General features: G+C 41.8%; 1 protein-coding gene across 2 annotated transcripts in view; it reads right to left on the bottom strand.

The window, feature by feature from the left end:
- Window positions 1-16563, bottom strand: part of Hivep1 (human immunodeficiency virus type I enhancer binding protein 1) — a 121022-nt gene that overhangs the window by 38636 nt on the left and 65823 nt on the right. For both annotated transcript variants that reach the window (XM_021215346.2, XM_029547338.1), the window contains exon 3: window positions 14122-14175. In XM_021215346.2, the coding sequence (XP_021071005.1) occupies window positions 14122-14175 (54 nt within the window). The remainder of the gene's footprint in view (window positions 1-14121; window positions 14176-16563) is intronic.

Below are 16563 nucleotides of genomic sequence, written 5' to 3'. Positions count from 1 at the left end.
TCCCTAAATGCTGTACCCTACACTACAATGCTGTAGTGTACATGCTGTTACTCATCACGTCCCTAAATGCTGTACAATACACTGCTTACTGCTCTCTCCTTTTAAAGATATTACACAGAGGAGAGGAGGCAGCACCTAGTGTTGGTTCTAATCCTTTTCGTAAGCACCACAGAGAAAGTTACACAACCCTGCCCCTTAACACAAGTTCTCTGACTGCTATGGCAGAGCTAGCTAAGCAGAGAAGAGAAGATCAACCACAACTGATACCAGGCGCTCTGACACAACTCTATCTTCTATTCTTCTAACATGCTCTAATTTTGAATAATGACTCATGCAAAATAAAAATGCAACAGGTAAAGCTGATGTGGTGGTGTACACCTTTTTAACCCCAATACTTTGGAGGCAGAGGCTGGTGAACCTCTGTTGAGTTTGATGCCAGCCTGATCTACATAGCAAGTTCCAAGCCAGCCTGGGCTACATAGTGAGACTCTTTCTCAATATAATAATTTAAAAAATGAATAAATAAATAAAGTAGAAAGGGGGGCTAGAGAGATGACTCCGCTGTTAAGAGCATGCCTTGCTCCGCTGAGCTTATCTGTCAGGTGGTTCACATGCAGCTGTGTTTCAAGAGGATCCAATGCCTTCTTCGGAAACCTATGAGCACCCACCCCACACAGCACACAGAAGTGCGACTTAAAAGGAAGCAGTAAGAAGTCTAAGCCCAAATATCCTGATTATTTTTTCAGGTTCATAAAATGCAGTTATATAGGAGGCCCACTCTACCTTTGATTAAGACACAAACTGTACAAACAAATAAAGTTGTATCTCCCTATGCTGTTTGGCCTACTTTCAGGAGAAAGATTCAAAGACCGTAGTGATATCTTTAAGAAAGTCCAAAGCTGTCTACACAGTAAGTTTACTTTTTCCCAGGATTCTCTCACACTATGACTGACATGAGATGGTCATTTTTCTAAGCAGTGTGTACTCAGGACACTCTCAGTGACGCTCTGGAAGCCTCTAAATCAGAGTCCTTAGTAGCCTGACATCTACCACGGCAGGGGATATGTCCACCAATGTGACAAATACTAAAGATTGTTTGATCCCTGACTCTCAGTGGTTTACCAGCATACTGCTGGCCCTTAGTGACAAGTTATAAACTGTATATAACATTGTCTACTACAAAGGTGGAAAAATTGGAAATTCCTGCAGACTTGTTTCTGACAGTGTTAAGCTGTTAGAAATCTAGAATCTTCACTTCAGGATTTCACACCCACCATGATTAAAAAAAAAATGTTGATATTATAATATTAAATCCAACAAGAAAAGTCTGATTCTTTATGATTAAACAAAATCTTGAGGACAAAGCAATTTGCAGCTGACCACAGACTCTATCACAATGAAGGTTTTGTTACTGGGACAAACCGCAATGATGTGTATGGATCACGGGGCCAGATAATTGAAGACCCTAAAGGAGACAGCTTCTTCCAGGTAAGCTATCTGGGTTACATGTACCAGGAGAGATGAATAGCTACTTAACCATACCTGAGACCTAAAAGCAATAGTGTACCTTGCTTGCAAGCCCTGCCTATTAGGAAAAGGACGCCATCTTCTCCCACTCCCCATCCATCCTTGTTGACTCTGCCACTGACGAAGAACTCCTATCCACAGGTGCCCGTGGGCACTATGATGGGCAAAGTCAAGCTGGAGGGACTGTAGGAAGATGCCCATGGCAGGGGGAAGGTGGGAGGGAACCACAAGGAGAGGGGTGCAGGGCAATGATACCAAGACCTCAGGGTTACCTTGTAGAGTTCTGTCATGACTGGAGAAGGGTCTGCTAAGCAGTTCCAAAGCGACTAAGCGTGTACTCAGTGGGGGGGCCTGAGAAGCCACGCACCACAAGCTGACACTGCCGCACCCCTCTTCAGTCTGGATGGGGGACAGTGTGAGGGAAACTGAATTCTCTCCCATAGAACAGAGAGCTTTGCTCTCCCTAGTTGTGACCACCACTTGAAAACTGTGCATAAAAATTTCCTAAAAATAAACAATTTGCAAGTGTCAAATGACCATTGTGACAGTACCTTGTTAAAGGACTCTCTTTTGTTGGTGGTTGATGTTAATTTCTTCTACTGACCATTACAGTAGTGAAGACATGGAAAATCAGGGCAATAAGGGACTGACTCAGTGATGAGTTCTGGGGCTGGGGGCCGACCACGCTGGACTGTCTAGATACTATAATACATACTTGCTGCTTCCCTGCATGCCTAGGCCCCCTCTTGCCTATTCTGCTCATTCACCCAACCACACCTGATGCTTCCCAATCTTTCCCTGAATGAAATCATTTCATTTCAGAGCCTTGGTGGCCAGGTGAAAATTCCATGTTATCCTTCCACTAGGCTACCTGTTTTTCTGCACAGTAGAACCTGTGGGGTCCTGGGGGGAGCAGGGCAGCGGAGAGCACCCTGGAGTGGTTGGAAAAGTCCTCGACTTCCAAAGAATCTTGCTATGTGCATTTCTCACGTTTACGTTCTGCACCTCTAGTTACTCATCTCACTCCAGTCCCTTGCTCCCCTTCATTCTACTCTCAATTCCTTCCCCTGGGATTGTGTTCCTCACAGATCTGCACTGGGCTGTTTGTTTTTGTTTGTTGTTATCCTTTTTAAAATAAGTTTTTTAAAAGATTTATTTATTTATTACATGTAAGTATACCATAGCTGTCTTCAGACACATTTTCTTCTCTCTCTCTGGCCCTGCTTGCTCTGGCCCAAAGATTTATTTATTTATTATATGTAAGTACACTGTAGCTGTCTTCAGACACCCCAGAAGAGGGCATCAGATCTTTCATTATGGATGGCTGTGAGCCACCATGTGGTTACTGGGATTTGAACTCAGGACCTTCAGAAGAGCAGCCATCTCTCCAGCACATTGTTGTCATTTTTTAAGGAAACACAAGAGCATGTCCCTATGGAAGGCACCAGGGTCTGAGCTTGCTTTTGTATTACCTACTTTTGCAAAGCCAGAGCAAAGGCTAAGCAGACAAACAGAAGCACACAATCTCTTTGAGTTGCTCTGTAACATTTATTTAAAAAACCCTCCAGCGCGTGACATAAGCCAACTGTCTAAGAACAAACCACAGTACCCGTCACTGGTCCAGGAACCCAGTGGGAATGCGACCTGCTACTCTCTGTAGCCCTCAGAGATTCTGTCACTGCAGCTCAGGACACACATCCTTATCTTAATTGTTCTTGTCAAAAATGAAGCCATAGCAATAAATACATGTGTAATAGAAGCTAAGACAAATAGGGTTTTCAACCAATTTCATTTCTATACAATCGGAATACATCTGCTAAGCAAACATGAGAGCACTATGTCATAACGTAATTGGTACTGACTTGTCTCATGCTAAACAAAGTTACTATGCAATTTATAACTAACAGCACTTGGCTGAATGAGACATACTGCAAACTGTGCAAACTGCATCTTTTAATGAATTACCAGTCATGAAATTAACATCATGTTAGCTGCCTAAATCTCTCATTTACTTACCAGTGTGACAGATAGTCAGTGGCACCCTTAGAAAAGGGTGATGGGGGATGGAGTTAGGAGCGCTGGCTGCTCTCCTAGAGAACCTGTTGGATTCCTAGAACCTACATGGCAGCTCACAACTGTTTGTAACTCTAGTTTCAGGGAAGACAATATCCTCTTCTGATTTCTGCCGGCACTACAGGCATGTTGTGCACCCACACACATGCATCCAAAATACCCCACACATAAAATTAAAAATTAAAAGAAAGAAAGCACTTAAGGATCTTTTACTTCCTGTATTTTACACAGTTCAGGGTTTATACTCTAACACAGCAAGAACAGAGGAGTTAAAGACACTTATTTTATACTGAAGTGCCAAGAATGCTTTGTTCCTGCTACCATGCAGCTCACATGCACTGGTAATATGAAGTTGATCACTTTCAAATCAAAAACTATTGACAGAATTCACATATGATACCTTTAAAAATCTGACACAGATAAGAGTAATATTACTGTAACCCAAGATTACTGCATTGTATTTTATACAGGAGAACAGATCCTGAGCCTCATTTTCCAATTTAAAATCTGTGCAGGACACATGTAAGTATCTGGATAGTGCACATGAGAAGTCTATATGCAGTGTATGTGAGAAGTCTGTATGCAGTGTTTGTGAGGAGTCTGTGTGCAGTGCACGTGGGAAGTCTGTGTGCAGTACACACGGGAGGAAGTCTGTTTGCAATGCACACGGGAAGTCTGTGTGCAGTGCACATGAGAAGTCTGTGTGCAATGCACATGGGAAGACTGTGGCCACCTGTTGCTGTTGTCCTGGGGGCAGTTTGTCAGGCAGGCTCCCAGACTAAATGGCTCTGCAGCAGTGTGGTGTCTTCACACAGGAAGGCCTGGGTATAAGCCTGAGGGCTCCCTTCGGTTCAGACTTGTGCCTTGATACAAAACCAACATTTCTTCAAATGAAGGAACTAGCAACTTTATAAGGAACATGGTTGATTTGTGGTATTTAACATTATGAGAGTAGGATTTATAAACTCTTTTTTAATTTAATTTTACTTTTTATCTGAATTTGTTTACATTTAGTAACATATTTTGAGTAAATAGACTTACATCACATTCATCTTTCCCTTTTGTACCCCAACTCCTCCCAGACAGCCCCCCTTCAAATCCTACAGTACCTTTCATTTTATCATATTCTTTAAAATTTATAAAATATTTTAACAATAAAAATGAGCATTATAAAGGTTGTTTGATATAAAACATCAATTGGACAGTCTTATGTAGATTTTTGTCTACAGCAATACTAAAAATACATACGTTTTCCTCAATATATATTTTAAATAACTCCAAATATATTAACTGTATATTTTAAAAATATATCACTGTTAGTTTTTTAATGAACATAAACAGATAGTCTTTTTGTTTGTTTTGTTTTTAGTAGAGCTTAATTCTTGGCTCTTATTGTGGTACAAACACAAAATAAGAATAGTTTTTGGACATTGGAGTTCATTGTAATAAGGCTGTACTTGAATGTCCCTCACATCACCAAAGGATTTTACCTACATAGTAGATAAGCTAAGAGTTGACAGTTCTGCTGTGCCGAAGAATGAATTGTAGGCACGATTTTTGGATACAGATTTCCTGCTATGGTCAAAGCTATTTGACTTGAGTGATTGTCATCATTCTCAGCCCACAGGGAACAGGTTACATTCATTTAAGAAATGGCGTGTGTATTAAGGTGGTCTATCCATGAAGTCATTCATTAACTGTTTCAATGAACAATGGAGGGCAGCACAGATGTTAGGTGAGGGTAAAATTCTGGTTCATTGGCTGTGATGATTTTTTTTTTTAAAGCATTCGTCTCAGAATAAGAATGACTTATGAAGTCATCTTCTTCAAAATTGATACCCTAATTATAAATACCAAAGCCTTCAGTCTCACTCTTTGCTGTTCTCTCATAAGCCACCTCCCAAATTAACTGTCTACATTTCTCTTGGCTGTGTAAATAATTTGAAATATGTAAGCTGTCCTGAAAACTATAGTACAGTGTAAAAGCGTCACATAACAATCCTACTAATAGAGAGGCTGAGATAGGAGAAGCATGATTTCAAGACCATTGTGTGGCACACAGCAAGACCCTGTCATGTACAAACAAGCAGAAAGTGTGTATGAGTTGTACAATATTGGGCCTATTTCTCCCATTACCAAATTAGAGACCATGGGATGGCAGCCAACAAATTTCTAATTCCTCATATTTTTGAATTTCAATGGATTAGGATATGTTGGTAATATTAAATTTCATATTAAGAGATATTAAGGAAAGTGATTGTTACTTCCTGTTATTTTTCTTGTTAGAGGTGGAATTACATTTGTATAGGTTTGTTGAAAGATGACTTTCTTGCTTCTTCTAGGGTGTAGTTTCACTCTTTGTGTTGGTGTTTTCTATCTATTATCCTTTGTAGGGCTGGATTTGTGGAAAGATATTGCATAAATTTGGTTTTGTCATAGAATACCTTGTTTTCTCTGTCTATGGTAATTGAGAGTTTTGCTGGGTATAGTAGCCTGGGCTGGCATTTGTGTTCTCTTAGGATCTGTATGACATCTGCCCAGGATCTTCTAGCTTTCATAGTCTCTAGTGAGAAGTCTGGTATAATTCTGATAGGTCTACCTTTATATGTTACTTAACCTTTTCCCCTTACTGCTTTTAATATTCTTTCTTTGTTTAGTGCATTTGGTGTTTGGATTATTATGTGATAGGAGGAATTTCTTTCCTGGTCCAGTCTATTTGGAGTTCTGTAGGCTTCTTGTATGATCATGGGCATCTCTTTCTTTAGGTTTGGGAAGTTATCTTCTATAATTTTGTTGAAGATATTTACTGGCTCTTTAAGGTGGGAATCTTCGCTCTCTTCTATACCTATTATCCTTAGGTTTGGTCTTCTCATTGTGTCCTGGATTTCCTGGATGTTTTGGGCTAGGAGCATTTTGCATTTTGCATTTTCTCTGACTGCTGTGTCAATGTCTTCTATGGTATCTTCTGCCCCTGACATTCTCTCTTCTAGCTCTTGTATCCTGTTGGTGATGCTTGCATCTATGACTCCTGATCTCTTTCCTAGGTTTTCTAACTCCAGGGTTGTCTCCCTTTGTGATTTCTTTATTGTTTCTACTTCTATTTTTAGATCCTGGATGGTTTTGTTCCTATCCTTCGCTTGTTTGGTTGTGTTTTGCTGAAAACTCTTTAAGGGATTTTTGTGTTTCCTCTCTAAGGGTTTCTAGCTGTTTGCCTGTGTTCTCCTGTATTTCTTTAAGGGAGTTATTTATGTCCTTCTTAATGTCCTCTATCATCATCATGAGAAGTGATTTTAGAGCTGAATCTTGCTTTCCGGTGTGTTGGGGTTATCCAGGACTTGCTATGGTGGGAAAATTGGGTTCTGATGATGCCAAGTAACCTTAGTTTCTGTTGCTTATGTTTTTACATTTGCTTCCCATCATCTCGCTATCTCTAGTACTACCTGCCTATGTCTGACTGGAGCCTCTCCTTCCGTATTCCTGGTTGTGTCAGAACTCCTCTGAGTCAAGCTGTTTCTGTGATCCTGTGATTCTGGGATCCTGGGATCCTGAGATCCTAGGTGTGTTCAAGCTCCTGGAAGTCAAGATGCCTTTAGGACTTTGAGATCCTGGTGTGACCAAGCTCCTAGGATCCTGTGATCCTCTGATCCTGGGTGTATTAGAGCATCTGGGAGTGGAGCTGCCTCTCGGTATTGTGGGGCTGGTTTCAGAGTTTGCAACCGAGGTCTGCTCAAGGTGCTGGCCAAGACAGCGGATTTATAAATTCTTAAAGTAAATTCTCATTAAATGTGCTCACCAAAATTCATTTTTCCTAAAAAGACCACAACTTTTCAGTAGAATACAGATAGATGTGTGTTAGTTTCCACATAATACTGAAATTAAAAACCAGGCCCATTCTTTTAAAGAACTCTGGAGTCCAGGTAGTTGTCTAAATCACTAACCTAGTGTTTCTTCTATGGACATGAATATTCACTATGTAAACTGTTAAAGACATTCCAATTTACAAACCCAAATGAGTTTTTCAAGTGGTTTTACTATATCTACTTTCCCTAGAATGTTTTTAAAAAAGCATTTTTACCTTACCATGAAGTATATTAAAATTATGTTTTAATTCAATGATATTTGCCCAACGTTTCCATTCTGCCACCCAAATCGCTATCCTCCATGAGGACTGTCCTTGCTGATAATGCTCGAAGTATCTTCATTATTATACTCAGCACAATTTTTTAGGAGAATGCCCTTAAAATTAAAGCAGTAAGGCACACTCTAGTCCAGATTAGCCATCACCTTTAAAAATGAGTTTAGAAAACAATTTGAAATTCAAGTCACCAAGTTTTTACTCCCTGGAAATTCCTTTATATTATAAATGTCTTAAAACAAAGCCTAGCATTTGGGTGTGGGTGAGAAAGTCTAGTTTTCTTTCTCCCTCTCCACCTGGGGTCCAGGATCTAGTGACCTGCTTCCTGCCTGGCTGTCCTCCTGTTGCTCCCTTCTGAGGTACACAACCTTGGCTCCAGCTCCCTGATAACTGAAGGAGAGTCCGGTGTATAAAATTCAGGCCGTGTTAATAAAACTACTTGTCAACCAACCCTGAGCAGTCTGCATGCTACTCGGTTACTCCCTCCATTCTGTCATGTTCACTCACACAAACCGCTCATCCCTGCCAGGCTGATTTCTTGCTCACATACAGAAAGATGGTTTATGGATATTATTTTTAAAACAAAAATCTCTGGCAACTAGAATACAATGTGTCAGAAGGAAAGCAGCCCTGCTGGGAAGAACTGGACATAGAATAATCCCCACAGGATTTTTTGAGAGAGAGTAATATGCAGAAAAAATGCAAACTGACCTAAGAAAACCCACTTTTGTCTGTACTCAGGTCAGAAGCTAAAGTTTTTTGTTTCTGTTTGTTGTGAGCCTGTGCACTGTGAGTCCACACAGCAGAAGTGTGGAAGTACACATGGACCACTTGTAGCACTCAGGGAACATCTGTGAAGTCTGTCTGTCTGTCCTCTCCTTTCACCTCTGTGTGCGTTCTGCAGGTTCAGTTCAGGGCATCAGGCTTGTGCCCTGGGTCCGCAACCACATGTACCTGCTGAGTCACCTCACTGGCCTAAACACAACTATTCAGTCACCATTTTATTGAACCCAAGTGAATAAGGAAAAGTAAAACCATAACAATGATGTAAAGAGCAAAAAATAGAACCTTGATTATTCCCAATTAATAGGACAAAACCATACCAATGTACAGACAGACTTTCAGAATAAGGAAAAATTCAGGTGGATGATAAGATAAAAATCTATCTATAGAATTATCTGGCATTTTATCTTCTGACAAGAACTAAAAAGTATTTTTTAGTAAAACAGAATTAAATAAATTTCCCAATTAATTAAAAAAAGAAAACATTTTTGTTAACTTAGTGGGGCTGGGAATCCAGCTCAGTAATGAGACATTTACCTGTCACATCTGAGGCCTGGGTTACACTCCCCAGTATCAAAACAATAAAAAAAAAAAAAAAAAAAAAAAGAAGGGGTTAAAACTAAGTACAGAAAGCCCTCCCCCCCCCCCCCCAAATGTACACATAAGATCTTTATGAAAAAAGTGGAAGACATTACCAGCAACAAAATCCCCCAGCCATCCCCATCTTTATGAGCAGGGGCCAATCTATGAATACGGCTCATTTGCCTCCCTAATACAAAAAAGAAAAAAACCCAAATAATTTACTCCTACAGAATATTAAAAACTTCTTTCTAGTGTAAAACACTGAAAACCAAACCTGAGGGCCCCACTACAGTTCACAGCCCATGTACATGTCAGTATCAACACATAAAGGAGAAATGAAAATCTAATGAACCCAGCTATATATTGAAATTTAAGAGCCACAAAAGACAGAAATTTCCATAATGATCTCACGGACTACAGCACAGACATTTACACCTCCGTGTTTAGTACAGCACTTTCAGAACAGCTATGGAAGTGTGGGAGTTTTGAGCAACTGGTAAATGGCTGAAAAAAATTTGAGCAGGAAAATGTAGTATACACAGAGTGGAATACTATTCAACCATAAAGAGAATAAAATCCCATATCTGTCATAACCTCAACAGAATAAGGGGACATTATGCTAAGTGACTCAAGTCAGGGATAGAAAGTCCCGAAAGTCAAATGTGAAACCTGACCGGTACACCTCATGGCCACCCAGTGAGACATGAACATGGTTACAGAGGCTGGAGGACAGAAGGGAAGGATGGGACAGGGCCAGCCAGTGTGTGAACTACAGTGGACAGGTACCACAAGGTGTGGTGTGCTAGCCTACATAGTAAGGCAGCTACTGGTAACAATGTGCCTTTGCCCAGTTTACTTAAATCTTACACATATTATCAAAACACAAGCTACCCCAACAATGTGCTACCTAGGAAACTAATTCAAGTATTTTTTTTTAAATCTCAAAAAAGTAATGAAAAGGAAAAATATTGGCAATGGCTATTCACTTCAAAAAATAAATTGGAAGGCTATATTAAAATAATTAAACATATTTGAAACATTTTTACATTTATTTCGTGTGGGGTGGGGGGTCTGAGGTCAGCCTATGGGAACCGGTTCTCTCCTTCCACCACATGGGTGTGAGACTTGACTCAGGTCATCAGGCTTCGTTAAAAAACGTTCCTTTACCTGTTGAGTCAACTCACCAGAGTTGCTTAATGGTATTAAAACAAAAACAAAGACAAAACAAACAAACAAACACCCCAAAACTAAAACCACATCCCTGATAGTATCTTACATCTGGAACGTGGAAATCTCTTAGAAGAAAATGGGGTCCGGATTGTAAGATTATGGCAGAGAATATTTGTCTTACTAGAAGCAAACCCCCAAATGACAAAGCTGGCTATGGGTGGGCACAGTAGACGGTCGCAGCACAGGGGCGGGGGGATGCTCAGGAAGGGGGACCAAGTCAAGAATTCATGTGTATTCAAAGGCACTCTGAAAGTACACATGGTGGTGGCAAAATTCACATGGAGGAAGACAAGCTAATACTAGAATTAGGCTTCCTGGGCCACCCAGTGCGGCCAGCGTCCCCTGACTCTGAGCTGCTATCTAACTATAACCAAATTTAGTGAGTAAAAAGCCCAACAGAACTTGCTGCTGCAGCTGAGCCTCAGCGCAGCATTGGCAGCCAACTGAACAGACTCCCAGTTTCCAGCTCACGTCACAGGTGTACACGTCTGGGTACAGGGCAACCGGGAATGGGTCTTTGCTCAAGTAAATTGAATGTGTTCAGTCTTCTGTGGTGTGTGTGAGTGTGTGTGTGTGTGTGTGTGTGTGTGTGTGTTTTAAGCTTAGTCATCAAAGAAGTAAGCCATAAAACAGCTTTACATCCACTCACTCACACTGGGAGCCTAGACGCTGGGAAGGAGCACCTCCAGCCTGGGTGTCACTCCTGCAGTCACTAGGCTGCCCTAAAGGTTCATAAAGGAACAATTACATGTCTACACTGCCGATGAATACCATAGAACACTTTTAAAACAAAGCATTAGATTGATTCAAGAAGCAGCATATAACCCAAACAGGCTGTGGTGATGCCTGCCTGTAACCCCACTAGGAAACCAGCAGGAGGGTCACAGCTTCCAGGTCAAGCTGGCCACATGGAAAATGATCTCCACAAGAGAATATAGCACTATCACAAAACACTTACACAAAGACACAGGCCACCCACTCCGAACTGATCTGTTTCTTCTGTTACTCACGTTTCAGTACATGTTGGTAAGAACATTTTATTTAAATGCTATCTGATAAATACTGTGAAGAACAGTGCAAGTTAAGAATGAGCAAGCATAATTTATAGCTAACTTAAATGTTATGCTTAGAAATAATTCCCTTCTCACACAGTCACTATTGTTCTGTGGTAGGCACATAGTAAATACATTTAGTCTCTCTGGACTCTGCCTTACTGTCAGGTGGGAAAGAAGGAGCCAACTATGCCCTCTTCCAAATGATTAAGAAAGAACAAGTGGACAACACCTGGGGAGGGGAACATGGACATCATGGAGATGGTGTGACCTCCTCCTCAGGTGCACAGCTACCTCCAAACTGTTTAAATTTAAATTAAATCAATGTTGACTAGTGTTTATCTATAAGCAGATAAAAAGAGTAGAATAAGTGCATTAGCATCATTCAGGTCACTTCCTTATCCTACTTATCCTACTTATGACTGGCCAAATCAGGGTCTAAACTGAACATTATTTATCCTTCCTTTTTTGTTAAGTTGCTTTTTTGTAAAAGATTTGTTTATTTTCATGTTCATTGGTGTTTTGCCTGCATGTATATCTGTGCGAGGTTGCCAGATCCTTGGAATTGGAATTACAGACAGTTGCAAGATGCCATGTGGGTGCTAAGAATTGAAGCTGGGTCCTCTGGAAGAGCAGCCAGTGCTTTCTACCTCTGAACATCTCTCCAGCCCAATTTAAGTCGCTTCTTTATCCTACTGATTTATGACTATCAAAGTCAGGGTCTATATTGGACATATTTGCCTTCCTTAATACACTTTTAAAAAAAACAAAAACCAAAAAACACAAAAAAGTATAATTTGACCCATGAACAAATTCTTTGATGGGTTTTGTTTCGAAAGAGCTGCAGCTACACAGCCCTGGGCTTCAGTGACTCATCCGAACCCTAAGCAAAGAGATGTGAGCAGAGGCAGGGAGAACCCAGGACCAGGTGAGAATCGTGGTGTGGTGTGGTGGCTCTTCCATGGCCAGGAGGCATTTTAGGACTATTTCCCAGGAAGTATAAAACAAAAGGCCAAATCAAAATAAAATCAACGAAACAAAAACAGCCTTGCTCATGTTAGAAGTTTCCAGACAACATGACATCCTGATGCCCCACCATCATCCAAAGCCAAGTAACCCCATTTCCTATGGCCTCCTTTCATGGAACAAGTGGGTTTTCTTCGTGTAAAATAGATAAGTCGACTAGAAAATAGCCCCGAGCCTTCAGCACTGCTCTGAGGCAGAGCCTCCTTGTGCCCGAGGAGAGGAGCTGCTGTTCTTACTTCCAAGCTGAAGGACCTGTTTTCTTCCACTTGCCAGGACTTCTGTGTAAAGAACTAAAGGCAGCAGACTGCACTCACTTGCTATTCACTCCGAGCTTGGCCCCAGAGCTACCTGCCAACTAGAGCTGCTCAGTTACAGTTACTCAGAGGGAGGCTCATTACCCAGCCTCTTCCCTCTGGCCTCTGTGGCCTTTCCTCTGTGAGAACTTTCTGGACAGGAGAAAAGCAGGGAACAATCGTGACATTTGTTCTGCGTGGAGCAGCTCTCCCCTCTCCTGGTTGTGAGCAGAGCTGGCTGCAACAATGTCTGAAGGGGCCTGTCCTAAGTCCACTACATACCACAGTGTGGTCATGTAGCAAGGTTAGCCAGGCATCTTTCAAGGGGACAGCATGACTGTAGTAATGTGCACACTTTCTTGTCTGGCTTCTCTCCAAGAATCATCAAGGGCCAGATTCCTGTCTGAGTTCTCAGAGAGCAGCGATGGGGAGGTTTAAGGAAGATACTAACTCTGCTGCAATGCCACACATGATAGACCCAAACTGCTACAAGGAATGGAGACTCGGAGATTAAGTCTTTTCTCTGAAATTGCCCAGTTAGTTACCAGTCTAGACTTAAATAGAAGAATAAAAAGAGAAAAAGGGAAAAATAAGAAAGAAAGAAAGAAAGAAAGAAAGAAAGAAAGAAAGAAAGAAAGAAAGAAAGAAAGAAAGAAAGAAAGAAAGACAAAAAGAAAGAAAGAGGGAGGGAGGGCGGGTCATGGATAGACAGACAGACAGAAGCCTGAACTGGTGTTCTAGTTTGTTCTTTTTATTCTGACAATAGTCCACTCAAATTAGGAACTATAATAAGGAACTGGAAACACTAAATCATGAAGATGACCACTAAGAGCCCCGTGATCATCTCCCTCAGCATTAGAGAGACAACGCGCTCTTGCTAAGAGACCTTGCTGGGCAGACATTCCTATGCAGCATGCAGCATGCAGCATCTCTCTCTCTCTCTCTCTCTCTCTCTCTCTCTCTCTCTCTCTCTCTCTCTCAGGTTTTAGTACTGGGAAGACAAGATATTTTCTACCTTAAGATCAATTTTTATATATCGATTTGATTTTTAACACAAATTATGGCCACTGTATACTTCAGAGCAACCCAGTCCAGTGCTCTCCCTTCCTGCCACTCCATAAGCACATCCCCATAAATGGAGCCAAACATTGCCCAATTCTGTACATGTGTATCCACATGGCCTATGCTACCACGTGACAGGTTCCTGCAGTGCTCCCAAAGGAGCAGCATCCGCTTTCCTATGGCCAGCAGCGGGACACAGGTACCAGAGAACACACTGAAGGTGGTGCTGAGACGGCCCAGGACATCTAGAACTTCAGCACCCGCTTCTGGCAGGGAAGGCATAATTCTGAGAGGTCCTACGGGCAACTCTGAAAGAATGGTGTCACACAGGGCTGATTTTTTTTTTTTTTTTACTTACCTTTTTTGGAAACTTCTGCCCCATTAAGCTCTTTTTGTGCTTCTTCAATTTTGTCTGAGGAAAAGAGAAAAGAAGACGCACACATCAATCATAACAAATAAGGAATATGGCAGCAGGCACATTATTCATAAGCAGGGACAGACATGCGACACACTGAAACCATTTATTTGGGAAAATTTTACTATTAAAGTGAGGATACTTGCCTTCAAATTTGCAACTCTGATCAATCTGTAGTTACGAGAATGTCTCTAAATTATTGTCACCATAATGCAAATTACTACATTCTTATTTGTTCATTCATTCATTCCCTTCAACAAACAAGGCCTTGTATAGCCCAGGCTGGTCTCAAACAGTAGAAGGTAGTCTTGAACTTATGATCCTTCTGCTTCCACCTCCAAAGGGCAGTGGTTTTTGGTATTCACCTCCATGCCTAATTTACTTGGTGGTAGAGATGAAACCCAGGGTTTTATGCATAATGGGCAAGAACTCCACCAGCTGAGACAGACCCAGCCTTGCACTGCATTCTAGATAATCATTTTTATAACTGGGAAGTATTTTTGTGGGTTAAAAAGTATGTCTAAAAAAAATAATCATTTTCTTCTATATGATGTGTACCCACCCCAGGATCTGTTAAAAACAAATGCTCACTAGATTGGTATCAGTGTGACTATGCCAGATGGTGCCTCGGACTAACAGTCTGAGTGTCCCCCGGGGGTTCATGTTGTAAGGTCTTTAGTGCAGCAGTGTTACAAAGTCCTAGAGTGTTAAAAAGTGGGACTACTTAGTGCATGCATGCAGGGGAGGGGCAGTCTTTAGGACAGAGGGAACTGCTCTCAGAGGGACTCTGGTGGTTTTCATGGGCCCGAGTCAGTGCTTGAAAGCGACACTGTACAGAACAAGCCTGGCTGTTCCCCAGCCTCTCTGCCTTTCCTATGTGAATCCACTACGAGGAGACCCCCAAGATGTGACCTACCATGAAGTGCCCAAGCACACTGTGCTGACTGGCCTGAGGCCAAACTGGCTCTAGCAGAGCCAGCAACTATACTACTTAGACTTTTAATCTTGAACTGAATAAGCCTTTTTCCTTAGAAGAATCAGCCTGATGTATTTCATTACAGTGACAGAAAAGGACCTAGGACAAACACAAGAAACAACAGTAATGAAAAACTGAGACAATGAATTGAAGAGTGCTGTGACAGAATACTGCCTGTCCCTTGACAACGCCAGAGAGTATCTAAAAAGTTAGAGGATGGGCCGACCAGAGTGAGTGGGGCTGACAGAAGTGAGCAGAGGTCCTGAATTAAAATTCCCAGTAACCACATGATGGCTCACAACCATCAGTACAGCTACAGTATACTCATATACATAAAATAAATATATAAATAAATAAATCTTAAAAACAAAGTTAGAGGATGTATCAAAGAGACAGCACAGAAAACCATCGTGGAACTGAATAAGTACAAAACTCCAAAGGCAGGTGCAGCCCAGAGGTAAAAACACCCAGGCCAGGAAGGACTGGACCCAGAAGTAAAAGAACTGAGGCAGGTAGGACTGGAGAAAGAGCTCAGTGGTAAAGTGTTGACCCTGGGTTCAAGCCTCAGCACTGCAAGCACAAATGGATGGACGTGACAAGTGTTACAGTATAGGGGAGTAAGGGGAGTGCGGCTACAGGCTCTGCTGGTCACCAGTCTGTGGCTCTAGGCAGAACCAGGTTCTATAAATACATCCATGTTCAGTTCTTTTTGAATGTTGTAAGGTTGCACAGACTTGACGACCGACGGTGGATATAATCATTCAAGTCCAACATCAGACCCAATGCTGATGACTTCCCAGGGTACTACTCTGTACTCCATTAAGCATGGTGCCAGCAACAGCATAGCATTTTAGATATCTCAAAGTTTAATTTAGATAAATGCTCTACAATGCTGTGCCAAGTGGGCGATAGCCTCTGGCCTCTGCCACATGCCACTAGCCCTGCACTGTCTACAATACAGAACCTATCACTCTTAACCAGAGAGTCCATGGCCTCTGGCACAGGACCATACTCTAAATAAATCAAAGAAGCATTCCCCACTAGGGCCCTTTACCTCCCACCTCCTGCCAGAAAGGCAAAGCTCAAACCACCTTCAGTTCTCTCAACAAACTTCCTCCAACTGCTCAGGGCTCACACAGGCACAGTGGGGGCCATGGAAGGCAGGGAGCAAGCCAATGTAACCTTTGAGGCCTTACACTGCATTTCCATCCCGAGGAATGGATGCACCCCCCCCTTCCCCAAAACCTTGTCTGTTTGCTTCCTGCTAGTTATCATCAGAAGGCAAGCACAAGAAGCTTGGGAAAATACAACACCTCTCTCTCTCTCTCTCTCTCTCTCTCTCTCTCTCTCTCTCTCTCTCTCTCTCNNNNGAGAGAGAGAGAGAGAGAGAGAGAGAGAGAGAGAGAGAG

The sequence above is a fragment of the Mus pahari genome, chromosome 16 (assembly GCF_900095145.1).
Source record: "Mus pahari chromosome 16, PAHARI_EIJ_v1.1, whole genome shotgun sequence".
In the NCBI taxonomy this organism is placed as follows: Eukaryota; Metazoa; Chordata; class Mammalia; order Rodentia; family Muridae; genus Mus; species Mus pahari.
The sequence above is the reverse complement of the archived record's forward strand: the minus strand, read 5'-3'. Positions and strand labels throughout refer to the sequence as shown.